This window comes from Xenopus tropicalis, chromosome 1 (assembly GCF_000004195.4).
Source record: "Xenopus tropicalis strain Nigerian chromosome 1, UCB_Xtro_10.0, whole genome shotgun sequence".
Classification (NCBI taxonomy): domain Eukaryota; kingdom Metazoa; phylum Chordata; class Amphibia; order Anura; family Pipidae; genus Xenopus; species Xenopus tropicalis.
The window spans coordinates 94,816,724-94,841,999 of record NC_030677.2 but is presented as its reverse complement, the minus strand read 5'-3'; the positions used below and the strand labels follow the sequence as shown (position 1 = coordinate 94,841,999).

At 38.3% G+C, this 25,276-nt stretch overlaps 1 protein-coding gene across 2 annotated transcripts in view; it reads right to left on the bottom strand.

Annotated features, from left to right (window-relative positions):
• bmp2k (BMP2 inducible kinase) overlaps nt 1–25,276 on the bottom strand; it is a 55,645-nt gene that overhangs the window by 18,530 nt on the left and 11,839 nt on the right. For both annotated transcript variants that reach the window (XM_002934010.5, XM_031904012.1), the window contains exons 2-11: nt 20,864–20,982; nt 17,521–17,626; nt 14,470–14,612; nt 12,495–12,616; nt 9,736–9,817; nt 5,118–5,250; nt 3,879–3,982; nt 3,403–3,482; nt 1,213–1,373; nt 779–963 (exon numbers count right to left, since the gene is read on the bottom strand). In XM_002934010.5, the coding sequence (XP_002934056.3) occupies nt 779–963; nt 1,213–1,373; nt 3,403–3,482; nt 3,879–3,982; nt 5,118–5,250; nt 9,736–9,817; nt 12,495–12,616; nt 14,470–14,612; nt 17,521–17,626; nt 20,864–20,982 (1,235 nt within the window). The remainder of the gene's footprint in view (nt 1–778; nt 964–1,212; nt 1,374–3,402; nt 3,483–3,878; nt 3,983–5,117; nt 5,251–9,735; nt 9,818–12,494; nt 12,617–14,469; nt 14,613–17,520; nt 17,627–20,863; nt 20,983–25,276) is intronic.

The window sequence follows — 25,276 nt, the reverse complement described above, 5'->3', positions numbered from 1 at the left end:
AGTAGTGTTAACACATAAAATACAAACACATTCAACAACACTGATGGGTGTATAAACTGAATATGTAGATTAAATACATTGTACAAAATACATATGATAACCAATACAAGTAAAACAAGCCACAGCTCAATAGGGCTTAAACATTAATGTATATGAAATGTTTCTAGGGGAATAAAGGTTCCTTCATTACTACATTCCTACATATGCTTGTGCAGAAACATTTTGTTTTTGACACGTTTTAATTGCCACAAAGCAGGCGGTAAGTAAAGGCCCCATATCAGCCTGTGCATGCTGTTGCTCTCCAACTTGCGTATCTGAATGATGCCTACAAGTCATCGCTCATGAAAACAGAGCTGTTGAATAAAGGCAGCACTGTGATTATCACTGGAACACAGAGACCTGCAGCTATTCATCTAACATGCAGGGTAGGGTATAAGTGCAAAACTATGGTGAATTGTGCCCGCTGGACCATAACTTCAGGAATGTCTGATATATTCTGAATGCAAGGATATAAATATGAATGCTATGGGAAATGCATATGATATTTTTAAGAGGGAAAACAAATATATGCATCGTCTGGACTTCTATAGGAAGCATAGGGATGCATACGTTTGTACATTGCTGATTTACATTAACACCAGAGGAAAGAGAATATCAGACTTTTGTTGACCTCACTGGAAGATATTACTAGCGGCGACAAAACTGTGTGTGTTTGTGCCCTAATATTGAACTGAAGAAGCTAATATAAATGTGCTTAATGTAAGGAATGGGTTTCTACCTGCTGCATGTAGGCTTCCTGGAGCAATTGCTGTTGCTGTTGTTGCTGTAACTGATGCTGCTGTTGTAACCTCCAGTCTCCCTGTTGAAGCTGCTGCAAAACTCTGTGTTGCTGTGGAGGCTGTTGGTTGCCTCCTTGAGCCAGCATTGTTTCATATCCATTATCAGGCTGTACTGCTGTAGTTACTGGTGAAAGGAATGAAATGAATGTAAACATGGACCCTCATTTTCAGTGCACATTGAAAACATGTAAATGACGCAAGCAAATTAGTGTCTGCACTTGTAAATTCTGTTCATGTTTCTTTATTCCAGTTAATTTTGAATGGTTAGCTGTCTGGCTATCTGGAAAAACATCCAAAGGGGACTTTGTAGGCAGAAAGCATTTACACATTACCAGTTTCATCACATTATTCATATGTAATTAGAATGCATTACAGTTTTGGTTGTGATGAGCCTGAACACCTTGACCAGGCATCTTTGCTGGGGTTGCTGAACTATGGATTGTAAGCATGGTTGCTGAAGCTGTATTGGCATTGGCCTTAGGTCGCTGTCTTGGTGCGATTGAAGTTTCTGTCGGCCCAAGTGCATCTGTTATTCTGTAAAAAAAAGAATTGTAAATACTTTTTTTCTAGTATGTCTGCTGCTCTCTTCAACTAATGTTATCCAAAGACCAGAATTACTGAACAAACCTTTTGCGCATTAGTGTTTCATATTCTCAATCCATCATCAAGGGTCATATTCATCAAAGAGTGAAATTAGAGCATGCCACAGTAAAATTACTCAACTCTGTTCATTTCTTCGGCATTTTTAAAAAACGATTTATCAGTGTGTGAAAGTGAGAAATCATGCTTTGATAAATATGCCTCTGAAAACTCAACACAAATAAACAGAGAGTGGAAGAATTTCACTCTAGGAATAGTAAAGAAGCCAATAACTGGAAAGTGCAATTGAATGGGGTCTTCCTAGCTTTATTACTCATAACACTCAAAAACATGATCACAATCACTGGGCAGAATGTAATCAAAATATATCTCAATTATGATGGCAAATATTGGAGAAAGTGAAAATATGCCATGCTAATCTAGACAGGATGCTTTTGCAAAGAGAGTCCTACTGGATATGGAAGTTATGTATATTATCCACTAAAGGGCTTGATTGAATGTTGTGGATTGAATTGTTTTTTGTAAGCGCAAAGAATGTGACTAGCATGTTTGCAGTTTTTTTAGCTTTGTCGAAGGATTGAATACAGCAATATATAAGTGAGATAGAGTTGTCCTTCTCCTAGAACTAGTCAGTGAGTAAGAAACACTTTTCTATTGTTATTTTGTAATTATTAATTATTTAACACTATTATTGTTTTAATGGCAATAAGGACATTTTGAATATGATGGCTACAGAACTGTTTTGGACTTTTTTTGGATTTTTAAGACTATACATTGGTGTATTACTTTTTCTTGCCCAAGTAGAGGTTCACCGTTTGTTTTCCTATAAATGTCACTGCACATTATCACTGAGGACAAGGCTGTGTGGGTCCTGACACATTGATCGTGTTTTAAAGAATCATGAGCATTGTGTAATAAAGCTGGGAATAAACCATTTAACTGTACTTTCCAAGTATTGGCTTCTTTATTATTTCAAGTGTATATCACTGGTGTGTAGCTGGGCCAGTATCAATACCTGTACCCCAATTTCCTGCTTGCTGTGGCAAGCTAATTTCACTCTTTGATAAATATGCCCCGTGATTAATTATTACATTATTATATGTATGTATGTACTGTATTTTATATAGCACTAATTGCATACACAGCACTGTCCATAAAAACAATATAATAATAAAATAAACATAGATAAATACAATTACAAAGGCAGATTTATCAAAACTTTATCAAAACAAGATTTGTTTTTATTCTAAAATTGAACCTGAACACTTCAAAACATAAAAAAAGGAGTTGATCTATATCTGGAAATCCATTATTCAGAGAATTCAGAAATACAGGCATGACATTTTTACAAAGAGTCCTATTTAACCAAACGATTTTTTTTTTCCAGTTTCTGTTCTTCCCATAGTTTGTGATACGTATGGAGCAGCTTCCTATATTGGAATCAGTGACAGTCTTCTTATATTTTGCTACGCTATCTTAGGTTACCTTATGGGGGCATGTAAGCATTGCTATGGGAACTGGTTTCACCCATGAAAAAAACATAATTGTGGCTTTTACAAAATAGCATCAAAGTGGAAAAAACTAAAGCAATCAACTGCAAAAAAAAAAAAAAAACTTAATTTAGTTTAGGAACACATGAGTTTTCAAATGATCATAAATATGCTCTTTAGAGAAGTTATGGCATAAGAATGCAAAGGAGACATAGCTACTGGTTAAAAGACAACCAGGCATTAATTATTTTAGATTTGATTAAATATTTACTCCCCCACAAGAGTTTCTGTCAAATACTAAACCATATCAGAAGCCTAAAATGCATATCCAAATCTGAGGAAAAAGTCTTTCATTTACTTTACGTTTTAAAGATGCAAGACCATTAATGGTTCGGATTCTGTTCACAACACTATTGCAAATTCTGCATAAACTGCTGGGATTAAGCTGCATCCTAAATGGAAAATGATCCTACCTTGCTTTAACTTGGCTCTTTTTTGAAGCTGCTTCACTGGCTGTCATGGGTTCCGGAAGCACGTGAGGAATTGGAGAATTCTTTAAAATAAAGTAAATATAGAAATGTTTCAGGATTTTTGTATTCATAAGTACAGAAAATAAGCCAGATATTGTTCACCACCTACATACAGTAGGTTGGGGAAGAATATTACTCTGCATGTTTTCACAATGAAGAAAATAAAATTTGTGCCAAAAAATAATAAACAGAGCAAACCAAATCTGCCAACTGCTATATAATGTAATGGTGCATGAAGGCACCCTAGTAGTGCAGAGAATAACAAAGGACAGATAGATTGTTCAAATCACTAAACATTTGTTTTGTTTACTGAAAAGTTGCTTAGAATATTTTCTAATTTTATATGTTTTTTTATGTGCTGTATATAAGTATATTATATCTATTCATGTTTTCAAGAATAGGAATAGTAAAACACTAACATATATGTTTGGTAATGGGCAGTCCCTTTTGGCTAACTTGAAGGCAAAATAAGATACTTGATAGATGTCAGGTCTTTTGTCCTGATCAGGCTCCAGCATGTATCCTGGAGAGAAAAAAAATCAAAAGTTAATTGCAAACAAGTTTAAATCGTGTACATGTATGGGATCCGTTATCTGGAAACCTCTTATCCAGAAATTTCTGAATTACGGAAAGGCCATCTCCCATTAAAAGCAAATAATTTTGATTTTTAAAAATGATTTCCTTTTTCTCTGTTATAATAAAACTGAACCTTGTACTTGATCCCAACTAAGATATAATTAATCCCTATTGGGGGCAAAACTCTTCAAATGATTTTTCAGTGGACTTAAGGTATGGAGATCCAAATTACGGAAAGACTCCTTATCCGGAAAACCCCAGGTCCCGAGCATTCTGGATAATGGGTCCCATACCTGGGACATTATAGCTAACAATAAAGTTGCATTTGTGCTTCAAAATAAACTGCAATGGTTAGTGAAGTAAATCTTAGGGCAGAAACACTGCCAACATGTTTTAAATCTTATTTGAGGTTATGTAATAAAAGGCAATAAGTATTCCCAGGAGCAGAAACCCACAACAACTGATCATCAGATAACCTGATGAAAAACAAACATCTTATTGCTATAGGTTACTGTTCCTAGGCAAAGTGTGTGCCTTTTATTACATATGAGGGATATCGCTTGTGTCAATGAACAAAGAAATTAAAATTGTTATAGCAATAAAAAGATTTAAGCCAAATTGATTACATATCCCACCTAAAAGTAATTGTTTACACCACTGCAGGATTAGAACTAAGCTGAATGATTGTGATAGCTTTTACTTTATTATACAAAGTTAACTAAAGCTGTGCAACAATATTAAGACCTGCAAGTGAAACAGAAATATTGAAAAGGGAACTTACATTACATTATCACTTTATAGACCTGTAGAAAAAAATCTATGTCTCTTCCCTGTTGTTATTTTACTTTTATTTTGACTATTTTTACTAGTAAGGAAGTCTCCTACAAATTTTTTAAAGTAAGTTCTATGAGAGTAATTAAAAGGGACCTTTGCACTGGCCCATATATGTATGTGTGGTTTCCATGTCTTTTAAAAGAGTAAAAACCACTAATGACTAATAAAGCCCAGGCAAAAACAATAAATTCTTATCTGTTAAACAAAAACATGGTAGCATAAATCAAAATTTAAACACTGATACTTACTAATTAAACAGTGCAGTTTGTGGTTATAGCGTGAATTGTCTGGAATTGTGAAATTTCCATCACAAATTGCAACCTGGCTCTCACCAAAAGGCAAAGTGAAGAAACACAGTTTGTATAGTAAGCAGCCCAGGGCCTAGAAAACAAAATCGATATAAGTGGCATACAACAGTCAGACAAGACAGTTTTAGGGTGAAACACCCAATACCTAGCCCTTCTTGGTGGTGATTCTTTAAACAAGATCTGTGCCGTGAAGTAGTGCGATCAAGTGCTGCTTCCTCAACTTGCTAAATAAGTTGAATATCAAAAGTGCTAAAAAAGTCCAATATATATGCTCACCAGACATAATTGGAATGAGGCAAATAGATACCCAGATCAGACATTGATTGTAGTGGGAACTTGATCCTCAATGTTTATAAAACAGAATGGAAAATGGATATAGAGTAAAAACGTTTAAAGGAGAAGGAAAGGCAAAGTCACTTGGGGGTGCCAAAATGTTAGGCACCCCCAAGTGACTTCAATCGCCTACCTTTTACCCCAGGCTGGTGCCCCTGTTAGGAGAGAACAGCACCAGCCCGGGGTAGCTGTCATCGCTTCCTCGTTCCTGTCTCGCTGCGCGTGCATGCACAGTAGAGTGAAAAGCCGAGCTTTAAAGAGATACTGACACCAGAAATGAAACCTTTTTTACATCTATCATAACATTGTCTTTGCATGAGCTTTATAATTTTGCCATAAATGTATTTGCTGATGCTTTTCCATTCCTTATCTGATCCCCTATGTTCTTCTATGAGGGGCGGCCATATTTGTGCAGCAGTAGGCTGTTAGCATTAGAAGCTATAACTGACAAGCTGAGAAGAGACAGTCAGGTTGACAAAACAGTCAGGTTTAGGAACTTAAAGCAACAATTACATATAAAACCAGCTCTAACAGTGAAAAAGAATCAACATGACCTATAGGTAACTTTGTATGTAGATTCATAATTTGAAAAGTCGTTTTTCGTGTCAGTATCACTTTAACAGAGAAGTCGGCTTTTCACTCTACTGCACATGCAATTGCCCGGGACATTCGGCAGCAGCGCGTGTAGGAAGGAGAAAGCGTTCTCGACAGGTACCCTGGGCTGGTGCTGTTTTCTCCTAACAGGGGCACCACTACGGGGTACAAGGTAGGCGATTTAAGTCACTTGGGGGTTAGGGCAATTATTGGGGGAGGGTAGAATAGATTTTTTAGTTAAAAATTTTTAGTGTTACTTTTCCTTTAATCTAAACTACGGTACTTAATATATTAGGTATATATTTGTATAAGATACAGATGCACCAAATCCAGATTTCACATTAGAATTTGTCCAAATTAAAGCACTTTTTGTAGAATTCAGATTCAACCAAATCTTAAGCGTTCAGCCAAAGTGAATTAAACCCCATTAATTTAACATTTAATAAAAGACACAAAGTTTGCCCAAGTGCAGCAACCAATAAGATGGAAAGAGGATCACTTGCCTGCAGGTACCCCTAAAGGCCAATGCCTTTAAACAGATGATTATTAAATGCTACCTGATAATTGGCTGCTATAGGTAATAAGACCTAAAACAAACGTACATTACATAACCCCACTTAAAGGAGAAGGAAAGGCTAAGTCACTTGGGGGTGCTAAAATGTTAGGCACCCCCAAGTGACTTTAATCACTTAGCTTGTACCCCGGGCTGGTGCCCCTGTTAGGAGAAAACAGCACCAGCCCGGAGTACCTGGAGCGATGCGCTTCCTCCTTCCGGCTTCGTTTCGCTGCGACTACACAATAGGCGCATGCGCAGTAGAGTGAAAAGCCGACTTCTCTGTTAAACTTCGGCTTTTCACTCTACTGCGCATGTGCACCCTCGTGAAGACGGAAGGAGGAAAAGCTGCAGGTACAATGGGCTGGTGCTGTTCTCTCTGAACAGGGGCACCAGCCCGGGGTACAAGGTAGGCGATTCAAGTCACTTGGGGATGCCTAACATTTTGGCACCCCCAAGTGACTTTGCCTTTCCTTCTCCTTTAAAGCATGCTCTGCATAAAGGGAAATTTCGGTTCACTCTTATTTAACCTTCAAAAGTTTGGGATGGCCAACAGGAAGCTACTACTATTATAAATATGAAAACAGATGATTGATATGGATAGACATTGTTAGAGGGAAGAAGCATTTGGATGCATGTGTTTATTTCTCTTGTGTCAAGAATCTTGGGCCAAGGAGAAAGCAGGGCTTTGCTTGTGAACTGTTAAATAGACAAATGTTTTTTTGTTTGTTTTTATTATAGAAGTTAGTGGCAGTATCAGGATTATGTTCAGCTGTTTCAGATTCCTGAGTTCAGCATTTACTATATATGGTAGGGGAAGTTCTTGGAAAAATCAAGTAACTCTTGATTTAAGATAATTTCTCCTCCCATATTGTATTCACAATTAAACAAAACAAATGCTTGTCTGACTGTTTATTTCATTGTTCTTATTCAGATAACCACTGATACATTTTTTTAACCTGCTCGATTAATATCTGGCCAATTTCAGGCCAGATATCGGTCAGGCATGCCCGTTGTTGCTGCCCTTACACGGCCGATAAGCTGCCGAATCGCTCTAAGGGACGGCAGCTACAATCGACCCGTGTATGGCCACCTTAAGGGACCCAAGGTTTTTACAGATAAAGGATTCATCCATAATTAAGTCTACTAAAAAAAAATAATTCAACATATAATAATCCCAATAGGATAGTTTTGCCACCAATATGATGTTATTTTTTAGTTTGGATCAAATACAAGGTATTGTTTTATTATTACATAGAAAATAATTAGCTTAAAATGGACACTATGGGAGACAGCCATCCCTTAATTAGGAGCTTTCTGGATAACTGGTTTCCAATTAAGGGATCACATACCTGTGTTACCAGTTAGGGCCGTGACAGACGGGGAGATTAGTCACCTGCGACAAATCTTCCTTGTCGCGGGCAACTAATCTCCCCGAAATGCCATCCCACCGGCTAGAATGTAAATCGCCGGTGCTATGGCATATGCGGTGTGGCAGCTTATGCCATCCCACCGGCGATTTACATTCGAGCCGGTGGGATGGCATTTCGGGGAGATTTGTCGCACCTCTGCCTCTACATCACTTGATTATGGCACAGTTTTTATTTTATTCAAAATATGCTCTTTGTTTTCGCTAATACTTTGTTTGCAGGTCTCTTCATTAAGAGGTTAGAAGGTAAAAATAAATATGTATTATTATTCATCCATAACATATATGGCATATACAGCCAAATCCTTAATGTGCTGTAGCTTTTAAATCAAATTTGTTTTGGATATTTCTGTGCAAATATACAGATTGGTTTCTCCAGTGGCGGGTACTATGAACCTGAAGTAATGAGGTAACAGCATACATATATGATGCTCCTATCAGTTGAGGCAACAGAATCCTTCAGGAGAGGTGTCAGGGATCTAATATCTGAACAGACAGTGTCTTACCTGAACAGACAAGACACTGTAAAGCTGGCCATACACTAAAAGATCCACTCATTTGGCAAAGTCCTTGAAACAGCAGATCTTTCCCCCAATATGCCCACCTTGAGGTTTTGAGATTGCTCTAATCATTTGGCCCTCAAGCTGAACGAGCGGATTACATCGACAGGATGCAGCCCATCGATTAAACCTGCCTGATCGACATCTGGCTGAGTTTGGGCCAGATATCGGTTGGGCAAGCCCGTCTGATGGTCCAATACTTGGGCTGATAAGCTGCCAAATCTGTCCATCAGCAGCATTTATCGGTCGTGGATGGCTACCTTAATGCTAAGGGGTCATGAATCTGCTGCCCTCCTTACCTTGTATACTTTAGCATTTCTGCTCTGAAATCTGCTCTGTTTGCTGACAGGATAACCCCATGCCTGTCAATGAACATATAAACAAGGTGCAGAAGACAGTGCATTGGCTCTTCTCCAATGGCATATATACCATTGGAAAAATGTACCCATTTGCCAATAGTCTTAGAATGCAGCTTATTAGGTAACTGAAGAAATCATGAGAGATAACTATACTAGCAAGCCTGATGTCTCAATTTAAATTCTCCATCTTAATTGATGGATTTTGTAAACCCAATGTTTCCCTACAGCATTCTTCAGTACTCTAGGCCTATAATGTCAAAATCAGCGATTTCCAGTCTGTTCCATATAGTATCCATACAGTAATCTAAAGCTCTTAAAAACCATCTTAAACCAAAATAAATATGTAGCTCTTGGGCAGTTTTGGGTATTTCTCAAAATACAGAGAAAGGTCAGTGCATTAGACTAATGGATGTAGAAAAAAATATTTGATATTTTTGGAAAAACTATAATTTGCTCCAATAAGCTTACATGTAAAACATACACATATGATGGTGACTTATCAAGAGCCAGTTAACCTTCCTTATGTTTTTAGAATACGAAAGGAAAACAGACTTTCAGGAATCCCACAAAGAGCATACAAACTTCTTAAGATACTGTCCTGCCTGGAATCAAACCTAGGATGCCTGATTTGCAAGGCAGAATTCTTTGATGAATACCATGTTGCTATAATAATTAGTCAAATTCTTACATTCTTACAAATTCTGTACATTTTATACAATTTAATTCTTACCCAAATATCAGCCTTTGTGGTAATTGGCTTTCCTCCATAGAGGTTAATCATTTCAAGAGCTCTATAAGAGAGAGTCGTGTACCTGGGTAGGGGGTAAAATTACTGTCAATGCAATATCTTACAAAACGATCCAACATGAAAACAGGTAAGGCATTCTACAATGAGAAGAATATCTACCAAATGTTGTCTAATACAAAAAAAGACATAAAAGCTTGTATGACAGCATAGTAGAAAGTTGGCATGCACAGATAAATTCCCAAAAATTATGCCTGCTCTGGTAATTTGAAAAATTGGATACCATTAGAGAGTGCAAGGTTTTAAGTGCATGCCCTGCTGCGATGGCTTCTGCATCAATGTTAATGGCCTCTCCATGTTATAATTAAAAAAAAGACAGTTGTAGAATTGCAGGAAGTTGCTGTTTAGCAATAGCTAAAGAGTCAGATTACTAAGCCCTGTCTGAAATCCTGCATATGTAAGTTTGAGTCAAATTAATTTTGTCTTCAGACAGAGGGCCACGTTAAAAAAAAATTAAGATGAAGGACTGGTAGTTTTTTAAATTATTTCTTAGAAGTGTAGGAATAAAAAAGCATATTAAAAAAACCCTTTTAAAGGAACTGTGTGTGAAAAAATGAAACTGGGTAAATAGGCTGTGCAAAATAAAAATGTTTTCAATATGGGGATCACATCAATGAGCCGATGCGGCTACCGATCAGAAGTAAAAATCAAACCTGCCAGATTTCAGGCCAGATGTCGGTCGGGAGGGACCGTTGTTGGTGCCCATACATGGGCAAATAAGCTGTTGAGTCGGTCTAAAGGACCAATACCCGCAGCTGAAATTGGCCCATGTATTAGAGAGCTGAAAGTTGAGTTCTGGCTACCATGTTAGACATCAGCTCACTCCAGCTTTTATACATTACATTTTTGGCTAACTGAATTAGAAGCATTATTGATTTTGCTCAGGCTTACTATTAACAAAGTTTTATTTTTACACTGAACTGTTCTTTTAATGTTGTTCTCCTTATAGTTTCAGATTAGGCTGCCAGATCTCTTTACCAGTATCTAAGTTGCAGTTAATGTGGAAGCCATGGCTAATAATATATGCAGTACATTTTTAAACATCAATTATTATTTTATTTTTTTTACAATGAATGCATTGTACTGAAATAGCTTCATTTGTTGTTGTATTTTATGCAGTGCTAAAGTACTGAATAAACAATTTAGATATTTTCCACTGGTCTGTTAATCAAATCACTTTACCATTTTTGACAGTCATAAGCACATAAAATCAGTATTTTTGATACAGTGAGGTGATAAGGTCAGAATAGGTTATTACATGCAGTCATTCCACCATGAGGCCTCTGAGAAAAACATTTCGAAAACAGGTTTCAATAAACACATCTTAAAGATTAGGTAGCCTGTAAATCAAGGGTGAGAAAATGATATCCTGTCAGAGATCTTTGAAATTGCTTATAAGAGAGTGTTTTCTGACATTCATCCATTCAAATTAGTCACAGGCCACTAAGGAATTATAATGAAAATACTGCAAACTGAAAAAGATGTGGAGAAAACCACTAATATATATATATACAAAATTTTAATGTTCAAATTTACTGACAAAAGTGGAATGCTGGATCAACAAAGTGACTTTTTGTATACTCCTGTATTTTATTAATCTGGAAATTACTGCATATAGTATGTATTTTTTCTGTTAATATGCATACATATTTGTATATTTTTCTAATTGGTTACTGGCTCCAGTTTTTTTTTTTTTTTTTTTACAGTGGTAGTTTAAAAAGAGCTGACCTTGGTAATGCCATTAAAATTACAGAAATATAGATGCAGCATTAAGTGGACTAAGCACAGAACTGCACAACTGAAAAGGCTGTGATCATTTCCAATGATCCTGGGTGCTTTATGCCTCTTGGCGAGTGCTATCTTATTTGATGTTTTTTTCAGGTGGAAGTTGCATGCTATGGGTTACTGGCAAAGTTTCTCATTGCTTTGGAAACAGACATGAAGCAAAGTAGATAGACATATACTAAGGGGCTGATTTACTAATCCACAAATCCGAATCCCGAATGGGAAAAAATCGTATTGGAAACAAACATTTTGCGATTTTTTCGTAAATTGTCGCAACTTTTTCGTAGCCATTATGACTTGCTCGTAAATTGTCGCGACTTTTTCATAGCCATTACGACTTGCTCGTAAATTGACGTGACTTTTTCGTAGCCATTACGACTTGCTCGTAAATTGTTGCGACTTTTTCGTAGCCATTACGACTTGCTCGTAAATTGTCGTGACTTTTTCGTAGCCATTACGACTTGCTTGTATATTGTCGCGACTTTTTTGTATTGAGCGCTCGTAAACGGCGGGCAAACCTTTGCGACATGATTTTGGAAGCCTCCCATAGGACTCAATGGCACTCTGCAACTCCAACCTGGCCCAAGGAAAGTCACGATACTGAAGCTTGAATGAATCCGAAACTTTCATACTCGGCACGACGGCTACGAAAAAGTCGCAACAATTTACGAGCAAGCCGTAATGGCTACGAAAAAGTTGTGCCAATTTACGAGCAAGTCGTAATGGCTATGAAAAAGTTGCGACAATTTATGAAAAAAAACGCAAAATACCGATCATTACGAAAAAAACGCATTCGGACGTTCGTGGATTAGTAAATGTGCCCCTAAGTGTGCATGCAGACTGGAAATACATATAAAGCACAGTAAATATTTAACAAATCTAGGAGGCATTATACATACTTTTTAATTTCTTCTTCCACAATGTTCACACCATCTTTCTGTGGGTTAAGAATTCGGTTTGTAGAGCTTCCAAAGTCGCACAAGACGTAGTTTCCATTATCATTTAACAAAATATTCTCAACCTTAAATTCAAGCAAAACAGTTTTTTTTACACTTTATTTACACACATACAAAGGTAACCAGGCCAGGCAGGCCACTTAATATCCAGTTTTAAAGGAGAAGGAAAGTCATTTTGGCATTTTACTGCCAATAGATTTGGCACATTAGTGCCTCCTAGAACAATATATTTATTCTGCAGAAACCATTACCATACCTGAGTAAACAAGCTTTAGAAGCTTTCTCCCTTTGCTTAAGATAGCAGCTGCCATTTTAAGTAGCTTCCTGCCTGCAGTCTAACCATTATAGCTCAGATCACACATTCCTAAGGGGGGGGTGGTTCTTAGCATTCTCGTGGGAGGGGGGAGCAGGAGATAACAGAGCAGACCCTGGCCACGGGTATTAAGGATGTTTCTGAAAGAAGAAGTCAGGCACTGGAACATCATGTTTACAAAAAAAAAAAAAAGAGACAAGAAATCCTGTGTTTCTTTTAATAGAGGACTCAGTGCAGCATTACTGTAAGTGCTTAAGGCTGTATTTACCTTTATGATAAAGCTTACTTAGTTTTTACCTTTCCTTCTCCTTTAACAATAAATACAAATTCTAAAACACTACAATTTTTGAAAACCAATGTCCACCTCAATAATATGCATAAACTTATAGGCTGTCCCCTTGAAGCTGCATCCTAGGCACCAGTCCTATAAAGAAAACTGGAGCCTGTGACTGGTCAGTTATTACTTAAAAAGGAAAAGATGACAAGTTGAAAGTCACTACATAAAAAAAAAAATTAGCAGCCAATTACATTCAATCTCAATTTTCTAACAGACTGGCCAAATACTGCATTATATGTCTATTGCCTGGCATGAATTAGGACACTCTACCCCCACCCCCCAATATGTAATAAAAGGCACAACGTTTGCCCAGGAGCAAAAACCTATAGCATCAATAAGATGTTTGTTTAAACACATGACCAGGAAATGCTACCTGCTGATTGGTTGCAAAAGGTGATAAAAATGTAGCATACCCTGCACCTTATATTACATAACCCTTTTCATTTCTTGGTTAAACAGAAACAGAATTGCTTAAAGTGGACCTGTCACCCAGACATAAAAAGCTGAATAATAAGTCCTTTTCAAATTAAACATAAAACCAAAATTAATTTTTATATTAACACATTCAAACCCATACATATAGGGGCTGATTTACTTACCCACGAACGGGTCGAATGGAGTCCGATTGCGTTTTTTTCGTAATGATCGGTACTTTGCGATTTTTTCGTATGTTTTGCGATTTTTTCGGATTCTTTACGAATTTTTCGTTACCAATACGATTTTTGCGTAAAAACGCGAGTTTTCCTATCCATTACGAAAGTTGCGTAAAAAGTTGCGCATTTTGCGTAGCGTTAAAACTTACGCGAAAAGTTGCGCATTTTTCGTAGCGTTAAGTTTTAACGCTACGAAAAATGCGCAACTTTTCGCGTAAGTTTTAACGCTACGAAAAATGCGCAACTTTTTACGCAACTTTCGTAATGGATACGAAAAACTCGCGTTTTTACGCAAAAATCGTATTGGTAACGAAAAATTCGTACAGAATCCGAAAAAATCGCAAAACATACGAAAAAGTCGCAAAATGTTCGTTTTCAAGTCGGAACTTTTCCAATTCGGGTCGGATTCGTGGGTTAGTAAATCAGCCCCCTAGTATGTGAAGTTAATTTTGCTTAACAAACACAACAACAAAGAAATTGGAATTATTTCTTAGGGTGACAGGTCCCCTTTTAATCAGAGCTCTCTCTATAAAATTTCCTCATACATTCATATTTATAGCTCTTTTTTACATTTGTTAAAAATATTTCCCCACCAAGATAAATTTATATTGCTACCTTGAGATCTCGGTGCACAATTGGGGTTTTGCACTGGTGAAGACGGGCTACTGCCTCACAGGTGTCACAGAATATCCTCAAGATCTCTGGTTCTGTAAAACCAGACTGAAGTCTCTGATTCATCTGATTCACCACCTGGCCAGCTGGCATACAAAACACAAGCAAAATGGTCTCCGTGAGATGATGTAATATTTTAAAGAAGAAGGAAAGGCTAAGTCACTTGGGGGTGCCAAAATGTTAGGCACCCCCAAGTGACTTAGATCGCTTACCTTCTACCCCGGGCTGGTGCCCCTGTATGGAGAAAACAGCAACAGCCCGGGGTACCTGCAGCGCTTCCTCCTTCCTCTCTCACTGCGCGCATGCGCAGTAGAGTGAAAAGCCGAACTTTAACAGAGAAGTCGGCTTTTTCACTCTACTGCGCATGCGCCGGACTCGGAGTCTAGGGGAAAGGAAGGCGGAAGGAGGAAGCGAATTGCCCCAGGTGCCCCGGGCTGGTGCGGTTTTCTCCTAATAGGGGCACCAGCCCGGGGTACGAGGTAAGCGATTCAAGTCACTTGGGGGTGCTTAACATTTTAGCACCCCCAAGTGACTTAGCCTTTCCTTCCCCTTTAATGACGCTGTAATATTTTCTTCCTGCTGGTATCACAGCACGTGCAAATGTGCATTTTTAGGACAATTTTTTGATTCAAGGTAGTTTCCATAGTAACAGGTTAAGCTACCTGACAAAATCACTGCAGATCTGGTTAGGACTTCACAATTTCACTTGAAAATCAGTGGGCTTTTTTTGCACACAGAATACAGACAACATTGTAATGGGCGTATCTTAAAGAAAAAACATACTTACAAATACTGATAAAATCATTCGAAATTTTTAGTGCGTGTATGCTGGCTGGATCCTGACTGATATCTACGCACCATGTATGTCAATTCTTTGATTGCGCAAGTTTGAAAATTTATTTTGCCAAAGCATCATGTCAGCCAACACAGGAGCCACAGCTCCTCTTTACTTTGGTAGCCATATCATGTATGGCCTGAGGGCCAACAGGTTGCATACTGTACAGCAGGGGTAGGGAACCTATGGCTCGGGAGCAAGATGTAGCTCTTTTGATGGCTGCATCTGGCTCGCTGCCAAATCTTTAATAAAAAAAAAACGAGGGGCGTGGCCTGCACGTGGCAGATAGAAGACGTGTTCTAAGCCTTAAAACGCATCTTCTATCCGCCAAGCGCAGGCCACGCCCTCCTCCGCATATGGCATCCTTACCGAGTAGCACTTGAACCAGGGCACAGGAAACTGAGAGGGACATTGGAGCAGAAACCAGTGACAGTTCACGCTTGAACTGAAATTAAATGTGGCCAATATGTCTCTGTTGGGGCTACAAAGAGAAGCCAACTGTGCACTGTGCTAGGTAGCCCTCTAGTTATACCACTAACAAGCCATATTGAACAGCTAAAGATAAAACCCACCCTACCTTGCCCCGCAGCACCCGTGGCCGAACGGGCCTGAAACCACATCGTCCTCCACAGGCAGCCGCAAATCGAGGCCCTGGCTTCGGCCTAGCTCCCGTCGGGCATTGTGTGGCTCTCACGGAATTACATTTTAAAATATGTGGTGTTTATGGCCCTCTCAACCAAAAACGTTCCCGACCCCTGCTGTACAGGATTGGCTCATGTATGAACACATGTACTAAGAATATCCAGTCAGCTATGCTCATAAGCAAATATGGAAGCTGTATAAGCTTGTGTATATCATTTTAGAGGGAAACTGTCACATTACTACACTGTACATATAAATTCAATGGTAAATTCATTCCATGTCAGCTTAGCATTAAAGGAAAGCTATACCCCTTGACAATCTAGGTCTCTAAAAAATACATTGCATACAACAGCTCATATGTTAAACCCTGCTTCATCTAAATAAGCCAATTTTAAAAAATATACTGTTTTAGTAGTATGTACTATTGGGTTATCCAAAATAGAAAATTGCCATTTTAAAGATTAAGGGCCTGCGATCATACAGTTCACGGTGCACACATACAAACCAAGGAAGCACACTACTTCCTGCTACAGGTAGACCTGCATTATTTTCTGTCAGGTGACCTCTAAGTGAACACTCACAAATGGTAGCTCAAGGGAAAAAATGTAAAAGGGCAATATTTACTGATATATATTCCAGTTTGGCGAGATTCTTTAATAGGCCGCTTGATACATTATAAAATATCTGTTGGTTAAGTATCATCCTTTTAGAGACTGTTTGTCTGAGCCCTGCAGCAATAAAACTTCTACAATAAAAGATCATAATATCAATGTTTGACTTTTTTACAGCCTTTTATTGTTATTTATTTATATGAAAATTGCACCCTTTTAAATGTCTATTTGTCTATTAATCTGAGGTCTTATGTTAAAAAGTGCAGTTTAAAAGGGGAACTGTATTTATTTAGGAATGGTTTCCTTAAACCAGTTATGTTCCCCTGCTGTCTTTGTGTCTATGGGGCCCATTTACTTACTCACGAACGGGCCGAATGCGTCCGATTGCGTTTTTTTCGTAATGATCAGTATTTTGCGATTTTTTACCAATACGATTTTTGCGGAAAAACGCTAGTTTTTCGTAGCCATTCCGAAAGTTGCGATTTTTTCGTAGCGTTAAAACTTGCGCAAAAAGTTGCGATTTTTTCGTAGTGTTAAAACTTGCGCAAAACGTCGCGCCTTTTAAGTTTTAACGCTACGAAAAAAGCGCAACTTTTCACGCAAGTTTTAACGCTACGAAAAAATCGCAACTTTCGGAATGGCTACGAAAAACTCGCGTTTTTTCGCGCAAATCGTATTGGTAACGAAAAAGTCGCGATAATTTCCGAAAAGGCGCCGAAAAAATCGCAAAAAATACGAAAAAGTCGCAAAATGTTCGTTTTCCAATAGGAATTTTTCCAATTCGGTCGGAATTCGTGTCTTAGTAAATCAGCCCCTATGTGTGTGGAAGACCCAGCATGCTAATTAGTAGGGATGAAATTCAAACACCATTTTCATTTACACTTGTAAGTATAACATATTACTTACCTCTGCAATACTCCATTAGAATAAGGACCTCCCACACATTATTACCAGCAGAGTTAATGACACAGTCTAAATACCCAACAATGTTCTTATGGCCAGACAATTCTTTCTGAAAAGGAGATTTTAAAAAATGCCTTTATTACTTTGGAATCAGAATAAAAAAGGAAATAATTATTTTAGATGTATATTCAATTAGTAATAATTAATTATTATTAATTATATTAATAATAATAGATTATTTTAAATAAAAGACCAGCCCATAAGACTTCAGCATTCTGTCACAAACAAAAAAGTTACAAAATAAATATCATTTTCCAGCTGGCAGCCAATTTCAAGGAAAAGTATTGGCCAAGGAGAGGAACTACCACATAGCAGACCCTGCAGACACCCCCCCAAAATAAATTGGCTAGATGTCTATTAGACAAGCTTGATTTTTCATCGGAATGGGGGCAACATTGGCTCATTCAAGCAGTCCTCAAGCTGCAACTTTCTCTATCCTCTTTATTGGCCCTAGGGCAAACGATCGCATTAGCATGATATCGCCCATCCAAGGTGGGCATATCGACGACCTTGCCAAACAAGCAAATCTTACTGTGTATGGCCATTAGGAAAGTTTACAGAGGATCACAATTATCCATTCTTTCTATCATAGGAGATGTAGGATATGGTGCCTTGCTCAGGTTTATGACCCAAGCCACATGTGATGTGAACACATGTCAAACACAAGCATGATCAAGCATATGAAGATACTAAATGTTTCAATAGCATTAGCCTTAGGCTTTTACAACTGCATTGTGTCTTTAATATATTGATACAGGTGAGAGTAGAGGACCTTTTGTCTTTGTCTGAATGAATTAAGTGGTCAGACCATCATTGCACCCCCACTTAATGGTTTAAAACAGATTAGTGGTGAGCACATTTCCCTTTTTTGTTCCACTTCATTTCCCCATCAGAAATTTAACATCAGGACCAAAAATCATAGCTTCAACAAGATTGCAGGATTATCCATTTAAAGGTAAGAATCTTCCCATAATTCTCAGGAGTGAGTATGCTGTCCATTTTGACTAATTCACCAAATCCATTTGCAGAAATGAATCTGCAAACCTTAAGGGAATCTTTACTATGCTTCACTGCTGTCTACAGACATTCATCCATGTACCATTCTCCAGCCCTTCAGTGGACAACATGCCTTCAGTTAGAGCCAAATATTTTACATTTTTAATAATCAGTACCTGCTGCCAATTGTCTGCACTCCAGACCTTGTGTTTTTGTTCTTAGTTAAGTCCTTTGTGTGGCTTGGTTCACAACTGGGAGGAATGCTTTTTGGTCTTAATTCATCCAAAAACAGCTATTCAGACTGTAGATGGGTGAACCAGGGCCCCAGTGCCTTCTATTATTAATCTATAGGGGTAGTACATAGATAACCCACTCAATGCTGGGGACAAGTCAGCAGCAATATTCTCCTACAGGGAATTAATCTAATATCCCTGTTTGTTGAATATAACAAGTAACTACTAACATGTTCTATTTTAATAAGTAAGGAATGGGTTAAGGAACTGAACAATGACAGGGGTTAAAAAGAAAGTAAGTGCATTTTACTAACTTGAGCAGAATCCACATGCTAACAGAATAAGTGGAACGCAAAGGGGAGGAGGTGGAAAGCGAGGGAAGAGTGCATCTGGAAACAGTGTGGCTGGGACACACATTTTGCAGAGTGGAGCAGGTTCAGTGGCACAGCGAGGCAGATACCCTGGTGAGATTGTTCCTGTGTGGGAGGTTGATACACTGGGAGTGGGCTGGCATAAATTAGCTGCACATATATAGCCAATATGAGCAGTGTGTGTGGGTGTGTTCAACTTGGGGTTGTTTTCTCTGAAAAAAAGGCGCTTGTGAGGGGATTAATGTACAAGTATATTAGAGGGGATTATAGACAAATAGGGGATGTTATCTTTCCCATAAAAACAAACAAATCAACACACCAGAGGTCACCCCTTTAGATTGGAGGAATGGAACTTTTATTTCAAGCAGCGTAGGTGGTTTTTCACGGTTAAGGAAGTGAGAGTGTGAAATGTCCTTCCTAGTGATGTTGTGATGGCTGGTTCTGTTAATGCCTTTAAGAGGGGCTTGGATAAGTTCTTGAACAAGCATAGTATTCAAGGCTATTGTGATCAGGTCCGGATTTGTGGTTAGGCCAGAAAGGTCGGACCTAGGGCGGCATGCCGCCATGCTGCACCGGAATATTTCGCCCGTATACGGACAGAAACTTTAGTGCGTCCTCTCCCCAATGTTCCATATGAGGGTGGGGGTTTGGGGTGCTCGCATGTGGGGGGGGGCAGCCTCAGGGCGCCCCAATCAGAAATCCGGCCCTGATTGTGATACTAAAATCTACAGTTAGTATGATTTTGGTATATGGTTTATGTATGCAAGTGTATACAGCTCTGGTCACGTCCCTAGGCTGCCACCCCCTAACAATATACATGATTATCATTTGAGGGGTTATATGGAATATGCAACTGATTTTCTATAGAATGGTACTATGTAACTATAAGTCCCTAGGCTGCCACCACCTAACAATATACACGATTTTCATCTGAGGGGATATATGGAATGTGCAAATTGTCTTCATATAGAATACTCCCGCTCTGTCTGCAAGTGTCATACCATGCTTTACAGAAAGATGCTGTTCTCACATCAGTCTCTGTTTTCTAACTTCATTATTGTCTGTATGTAAATTGGCAAGTTAGCCTCCACAGATGCTGTCCTTCCACCAACTCAACAATTTTTATGAAAACATTTGGTTAGAAACTCTGCTTTTTTTGTTGGGATCTTTGCTCTTTTAACCACCTATAGGTATTCTGTGAACTTTGCTTTTTAAGTAGTGAAATATATGACCAACAGATCAGCCAGATGTTGATAGAGCAGGTTTAAAAATCCCGCTAGGGTGAGGAGAGCATCTCGTTGATGCTCTCATTGTCCGACGTCCTGCATCCAGTCAATGTGATCTGATCATTTGGCCCATAATGCCCACATCGAGGAAATATTGGCGAAAGATCCTCTCATTTGGCAATCTTGCCAAATGAGCAGATCTTTCAGTGTATGGCCAACTTTAGTTCCGTTTAAGTTGTCCACTTGCATGTGTTCACATATTATGAGTGCAGCACACCCAACAAATAATAGTGCACACTTTTTTGACCCTCACACTTCTCTGCATACTCACTTTACAAAAGTGTGCACAAAAGATCATTTTGCACACAGAGCGCTTAAAAGGGTACACTGGTGAAGTGTACAGAAAAAACCTGTAACTGTAAGTGTCCACTAGCAATAGATGAATAATAGAACTACTTACCATAATTGTTATTTCTCGCTTGCAAATGTTGAGGTCAGACACATTATTAACATACATTCTCTTCAATGCACAACGTATTCCTCCATGAGTTCTTACAAGGAAGACTGTCGAGAAGCCCCCTAAAATAAAATTTCAAAAAGTTATTTATAATAATTTCTTAATATTTTTTAATATTTTTAGTAGTAGTCCTGTGTGTCTTCACCCTAAAAAATTATCTAGATTAGTGATCCCCAAATCATGTGAAATTGCAGGTTACAGGAAGGCCCAGGAAAAAAATTCTTACAGAGGAGTCCAGGCCCACACATTTACGCCACTGATTTTGTCACTTGCAACCCCTTCTTAAAGCATTCTAATTTATGTTCCAGTTCAATAGTCCCAGAGAGAGAATATTCCCTTTACAGGCTCTCTCATTAACCACATGCTTGTGAACCCTCCTGATATGGGAGGCATATCGCAGACTATAGCTATAATATTTCAGGATATTTTGTATGATACTTTTACAGTTATGCATTCTTTAGAATGTTTTTGGAATTTTCAAGGAGTGTTTTGGCACATTTGCTTTAGATTGGACAATTGGACATTTGGCATTACAGACATATTTAATAATTAATAACAATTTAACAATTGTAGCATTTAAGGTAATGTTTTGGGGGGCTTTATTAGTAGTGCCTAGAAGACATATAAAATCTGGGAAGAAAATTGATTTTTTGAGCATTTACATGCTAAACCATAATAATGTTTTTTTAGACCAGGCAGAGATATCTTCTTAAACCTCTAGCAAAAACGACTGATATCTTATTTGTACCCAATGATGGTAGTCAGAGAAACATTCCTAAGTATGCCAATTTATCTCTTGTCTGTTTTTTTAATCCTATGTGAATTTAAGTTTATTTAAATTGTGTCATTGTTTATTAAAGAAATTGGTCTGTAGCTCCCCTAGCTCTAGACTTGCAGTATCAAGCTAACGTAACATGGGCTTCAAAAGAAGACAAAGACCATTTGCATTCCAATATAGTGGGCCTGATAACTTTTAGTTTAGTAACAGTGATGATATAGGCTTAACTGAAGGCTAGAAAACCATAGAAAAACATCCCTGGGACCTGGGCATTTGCCAAAAAGATTGTAATTTGTCATGACTTCTAGATCTGTTAAAGATAAAGATGATACATTTAGTACATTTACAAGTTGTAGACAGTGTGAGTTTTACTATCCTGAAAATGGGCCATTCCAAACAAATCTGGAAGCCGAGCAGTGTACATATGACGTGCAAATATAAGTAATTTGTGCCCAAAACATTGCTGCTGCACCTTCAAACAACTCTGGGACACTACCTGTACCGCAGTTGAAAGCTTAACCAGGAACACAGCTGGGCCAACTAAACATTACCCAGTTGCACAAGATGTCACTATTATATTATTAAAACATATGGGCAGTAAATCTAGTTTATTGTCTAGTAAGAAAAACTGTAAGCCAATGTCCTTTCCCAGTGAGCTGAATAATGCATACATAAATCTAGGTTATTTATCCTAACAGTTATATTTTCCTCTCAGTACAAGAGTGTCTGTTCATCTCAGGGCGAGCATGTGATAATGGAGCTGAGCTCTTATCTGTCATGCTAACAAACAAGCTGCAAATGTCCTTTAAAGCTTCACAGAATGTCTGTTAGACAGTACATTACTTATATCCCCAACAAAGAACTCATTGTGAGAAGTGTCTGCTGGGCTGCATACTTCCGAAGAAAGAGGAAAACATTCATTCAGTCTGTGCCTTAACTCAAAAGGCAAGTAATACAGCAAGCAATTGAGGCCAAAGGTGTGTACAATACAATTGCTTCTAACATGTTTATCCTGAAGCACTTAAGAACACAGATATGTGGTGTATTATCTACAATATTTTGCAACAGAAGCTTTCCAAATAAGGGTTTTGTGCCTTAATTTGTCCACACAAATGGAGGGAGAAAAAAACATAAGTTTTTGAAGCGTTAGTTAACATTAATTACTAGTATCAAGAATCAGCTTTAGTGAATTTCTGGATAATAGATCCCATTCCAATATTATATGAACAGCAATTGGTGAAATAACTGCTTTGTTACCCTAAAACAGGGGTCTCAAACTCGCGGCCCGCGGGCCATTTGCGGCCCTCGGTACAGTATTTTGTGGCCCGCACCAACGCCTTCTCAAAAGCAATGAATGGATCGCGATTTTTATTGCAATTCAAGGGATAATGCAAAGCACGGCGGGCGGGAGCTGTTGATTGCGGAAATGACGTTATGCCATCATAACAGTTATTATGGGAAGACGTTCTGTGTGCACAATTAGCTCCTTACGTCTTCCCATAATAACTGTTATGATGGCATAACGTCATTTCCGCAATCAGCAGCTCCCGCCCGCCGTGCCTTGCATTATCCCTTGAAAGCCAATTTTTTGTGAAATCCCTTATGCGGCCCAGCCTCATCCTGACTTTGCCTCCTGCGGCCCCCAGGTAAATTGAGTTTGAGCCCCCTGCCCTAAAAGATAGTCTATCTTGGAAAAAGATGTTTAGCACTGCCAAATATGATAATAAAGTTATCTGAACATAGGGAACCCATTCACCATTAAACCCCTTCTGGTCTCTCGCTCAAAAGTTTTCCTCATCGGTAAAATAAAATTTAAAAATCTCTATTTATTACTTTTCAAAAATATTTTTAAAACATCCAGCTTTTCATAAGATCACCAACAGCAACAAATAAACAGGTCAAGCATTTTATGTTTTTCAATCCTGGTCAAGCATTTTATGTGTTATTGTACCTGGGCAAAATTTATGGGCTTTAGGTTAAGTAAAAAGCCTGAAGTCATACCTTTATTACTCCCAAGTCTGCCCTGGCTAGAGACAAGTCTGGATTAAAGACTACAGAGAAAGTGTACAGAAGTATGCTACTTTAAACTACAGCAGAACCCCACTTTTACATTTTCTACAGGGCCGCTTAAATTAAACATAATTTCAGGAAAACAAAAAAAGTGTAAAAAAAATAACACAGCTTACCTGCACCACAAATAAATGGTCTAATTTCTGGGAAAATGTAATTTTCAGGTATGTATAAGTGCAGTTCTACTGTATATGTCTTAAAGGGATTGTTCGCCTTTAAAGTAACTTTTAGTATGATGTAGAGTGCTATACTGAGATGTTCTGCAACTGGTTTTCATTTTCAGCTTAGCGTAGCAACTAGACAGTGGTTTGAACAAAAGACAGGAATATGAGTAAAGGAGGACCTAAATAGAAAGAAAAGTTATAAAAAGTAACAGACACTAAATTTGTAGTCTTGCAGAATAATAGTTTTTTGCCTGCTGGGGTCTGTCAAATATTTAAAAAACTATTAAAAAAAAATGAAGACCAATTGAAACACTGTTAAGAATAGGCCATTCTATAACATACTAAAAGTTAACCAAAAGGGGAACCACCCCTTTAAGAGAATAGGCACACGTATTACTCTTCTACAGCAGACAAAGCATCCAAAAATACCTTAAAGGAGAAGGAAAGGCTAAGTCACTTGGGGGTTCCAAAATGTTAGGCACCCCCCAGTGACTTTAATCGCTTACCCTTTACCCCGTGCTGGTGCTCCTGTTAGAAGGAAACTGTGCCAGTCCGGGGTAGCTGCAGCGAGTGTTTCCTCTTCCTTATTTTTTCTGTCTTCGGAATCCCTGGGCCGGCGCATGCGCAGTAGAGTGAAAAAGCAGACTTTAATTGTTAAAGTTTGGCTTTTCACTCCACTGCGCATGAAGACGGAAGAAGGAAGAGGAGACGCTGGCTCACAGGTACCCTGGGTTGGTGCAGTTTTCTCCTAACAGTGGCACCAGCCTGGGGTAAAAGGTAAGTGATTAAAGCCACTGGGGGGTGCCTAACATTTTGGCACCCCTAAGTGACTTAGCCTTTCCTTCTCCTTTAAAATGCAGAAGAATGGGGATCAAAGCATGTAAAACACTTTACATGCAATGATTCTGTGCAATCATGGGAAATTGCAGAAACAGGCATTTCTTCACTATTTTCTGCATCACTGGATGTGGTGATCCCCATTCTTCTGCAATTGAAGGTATTTTCAGACACCTTTTCACCTGCAGAGGCAAAGAGCTACATGTGCCTTTGCCCTAAGAAGTGAAGACTAAACCATAAATAGGATGGAATTCCTAAGATTGGTTATATCCAGTTTAAACAATATTACACTGCAGCACCACTGTTCTATATCATACTCACCAATTCATTAACAATGAAAAGATTGACATGATCTGTCCTACTACTGTCCTTCTACTTATGTGCTATTTTCCAAAGCATACACCTTACCAAATACAAGTTACTGGTTATTCATTATTAGAGAAAAACATTTTTTTTGCATAACATAGACTCTGTGGAAGATAGCCTTATTGTAGTTTAGAGTTGGCA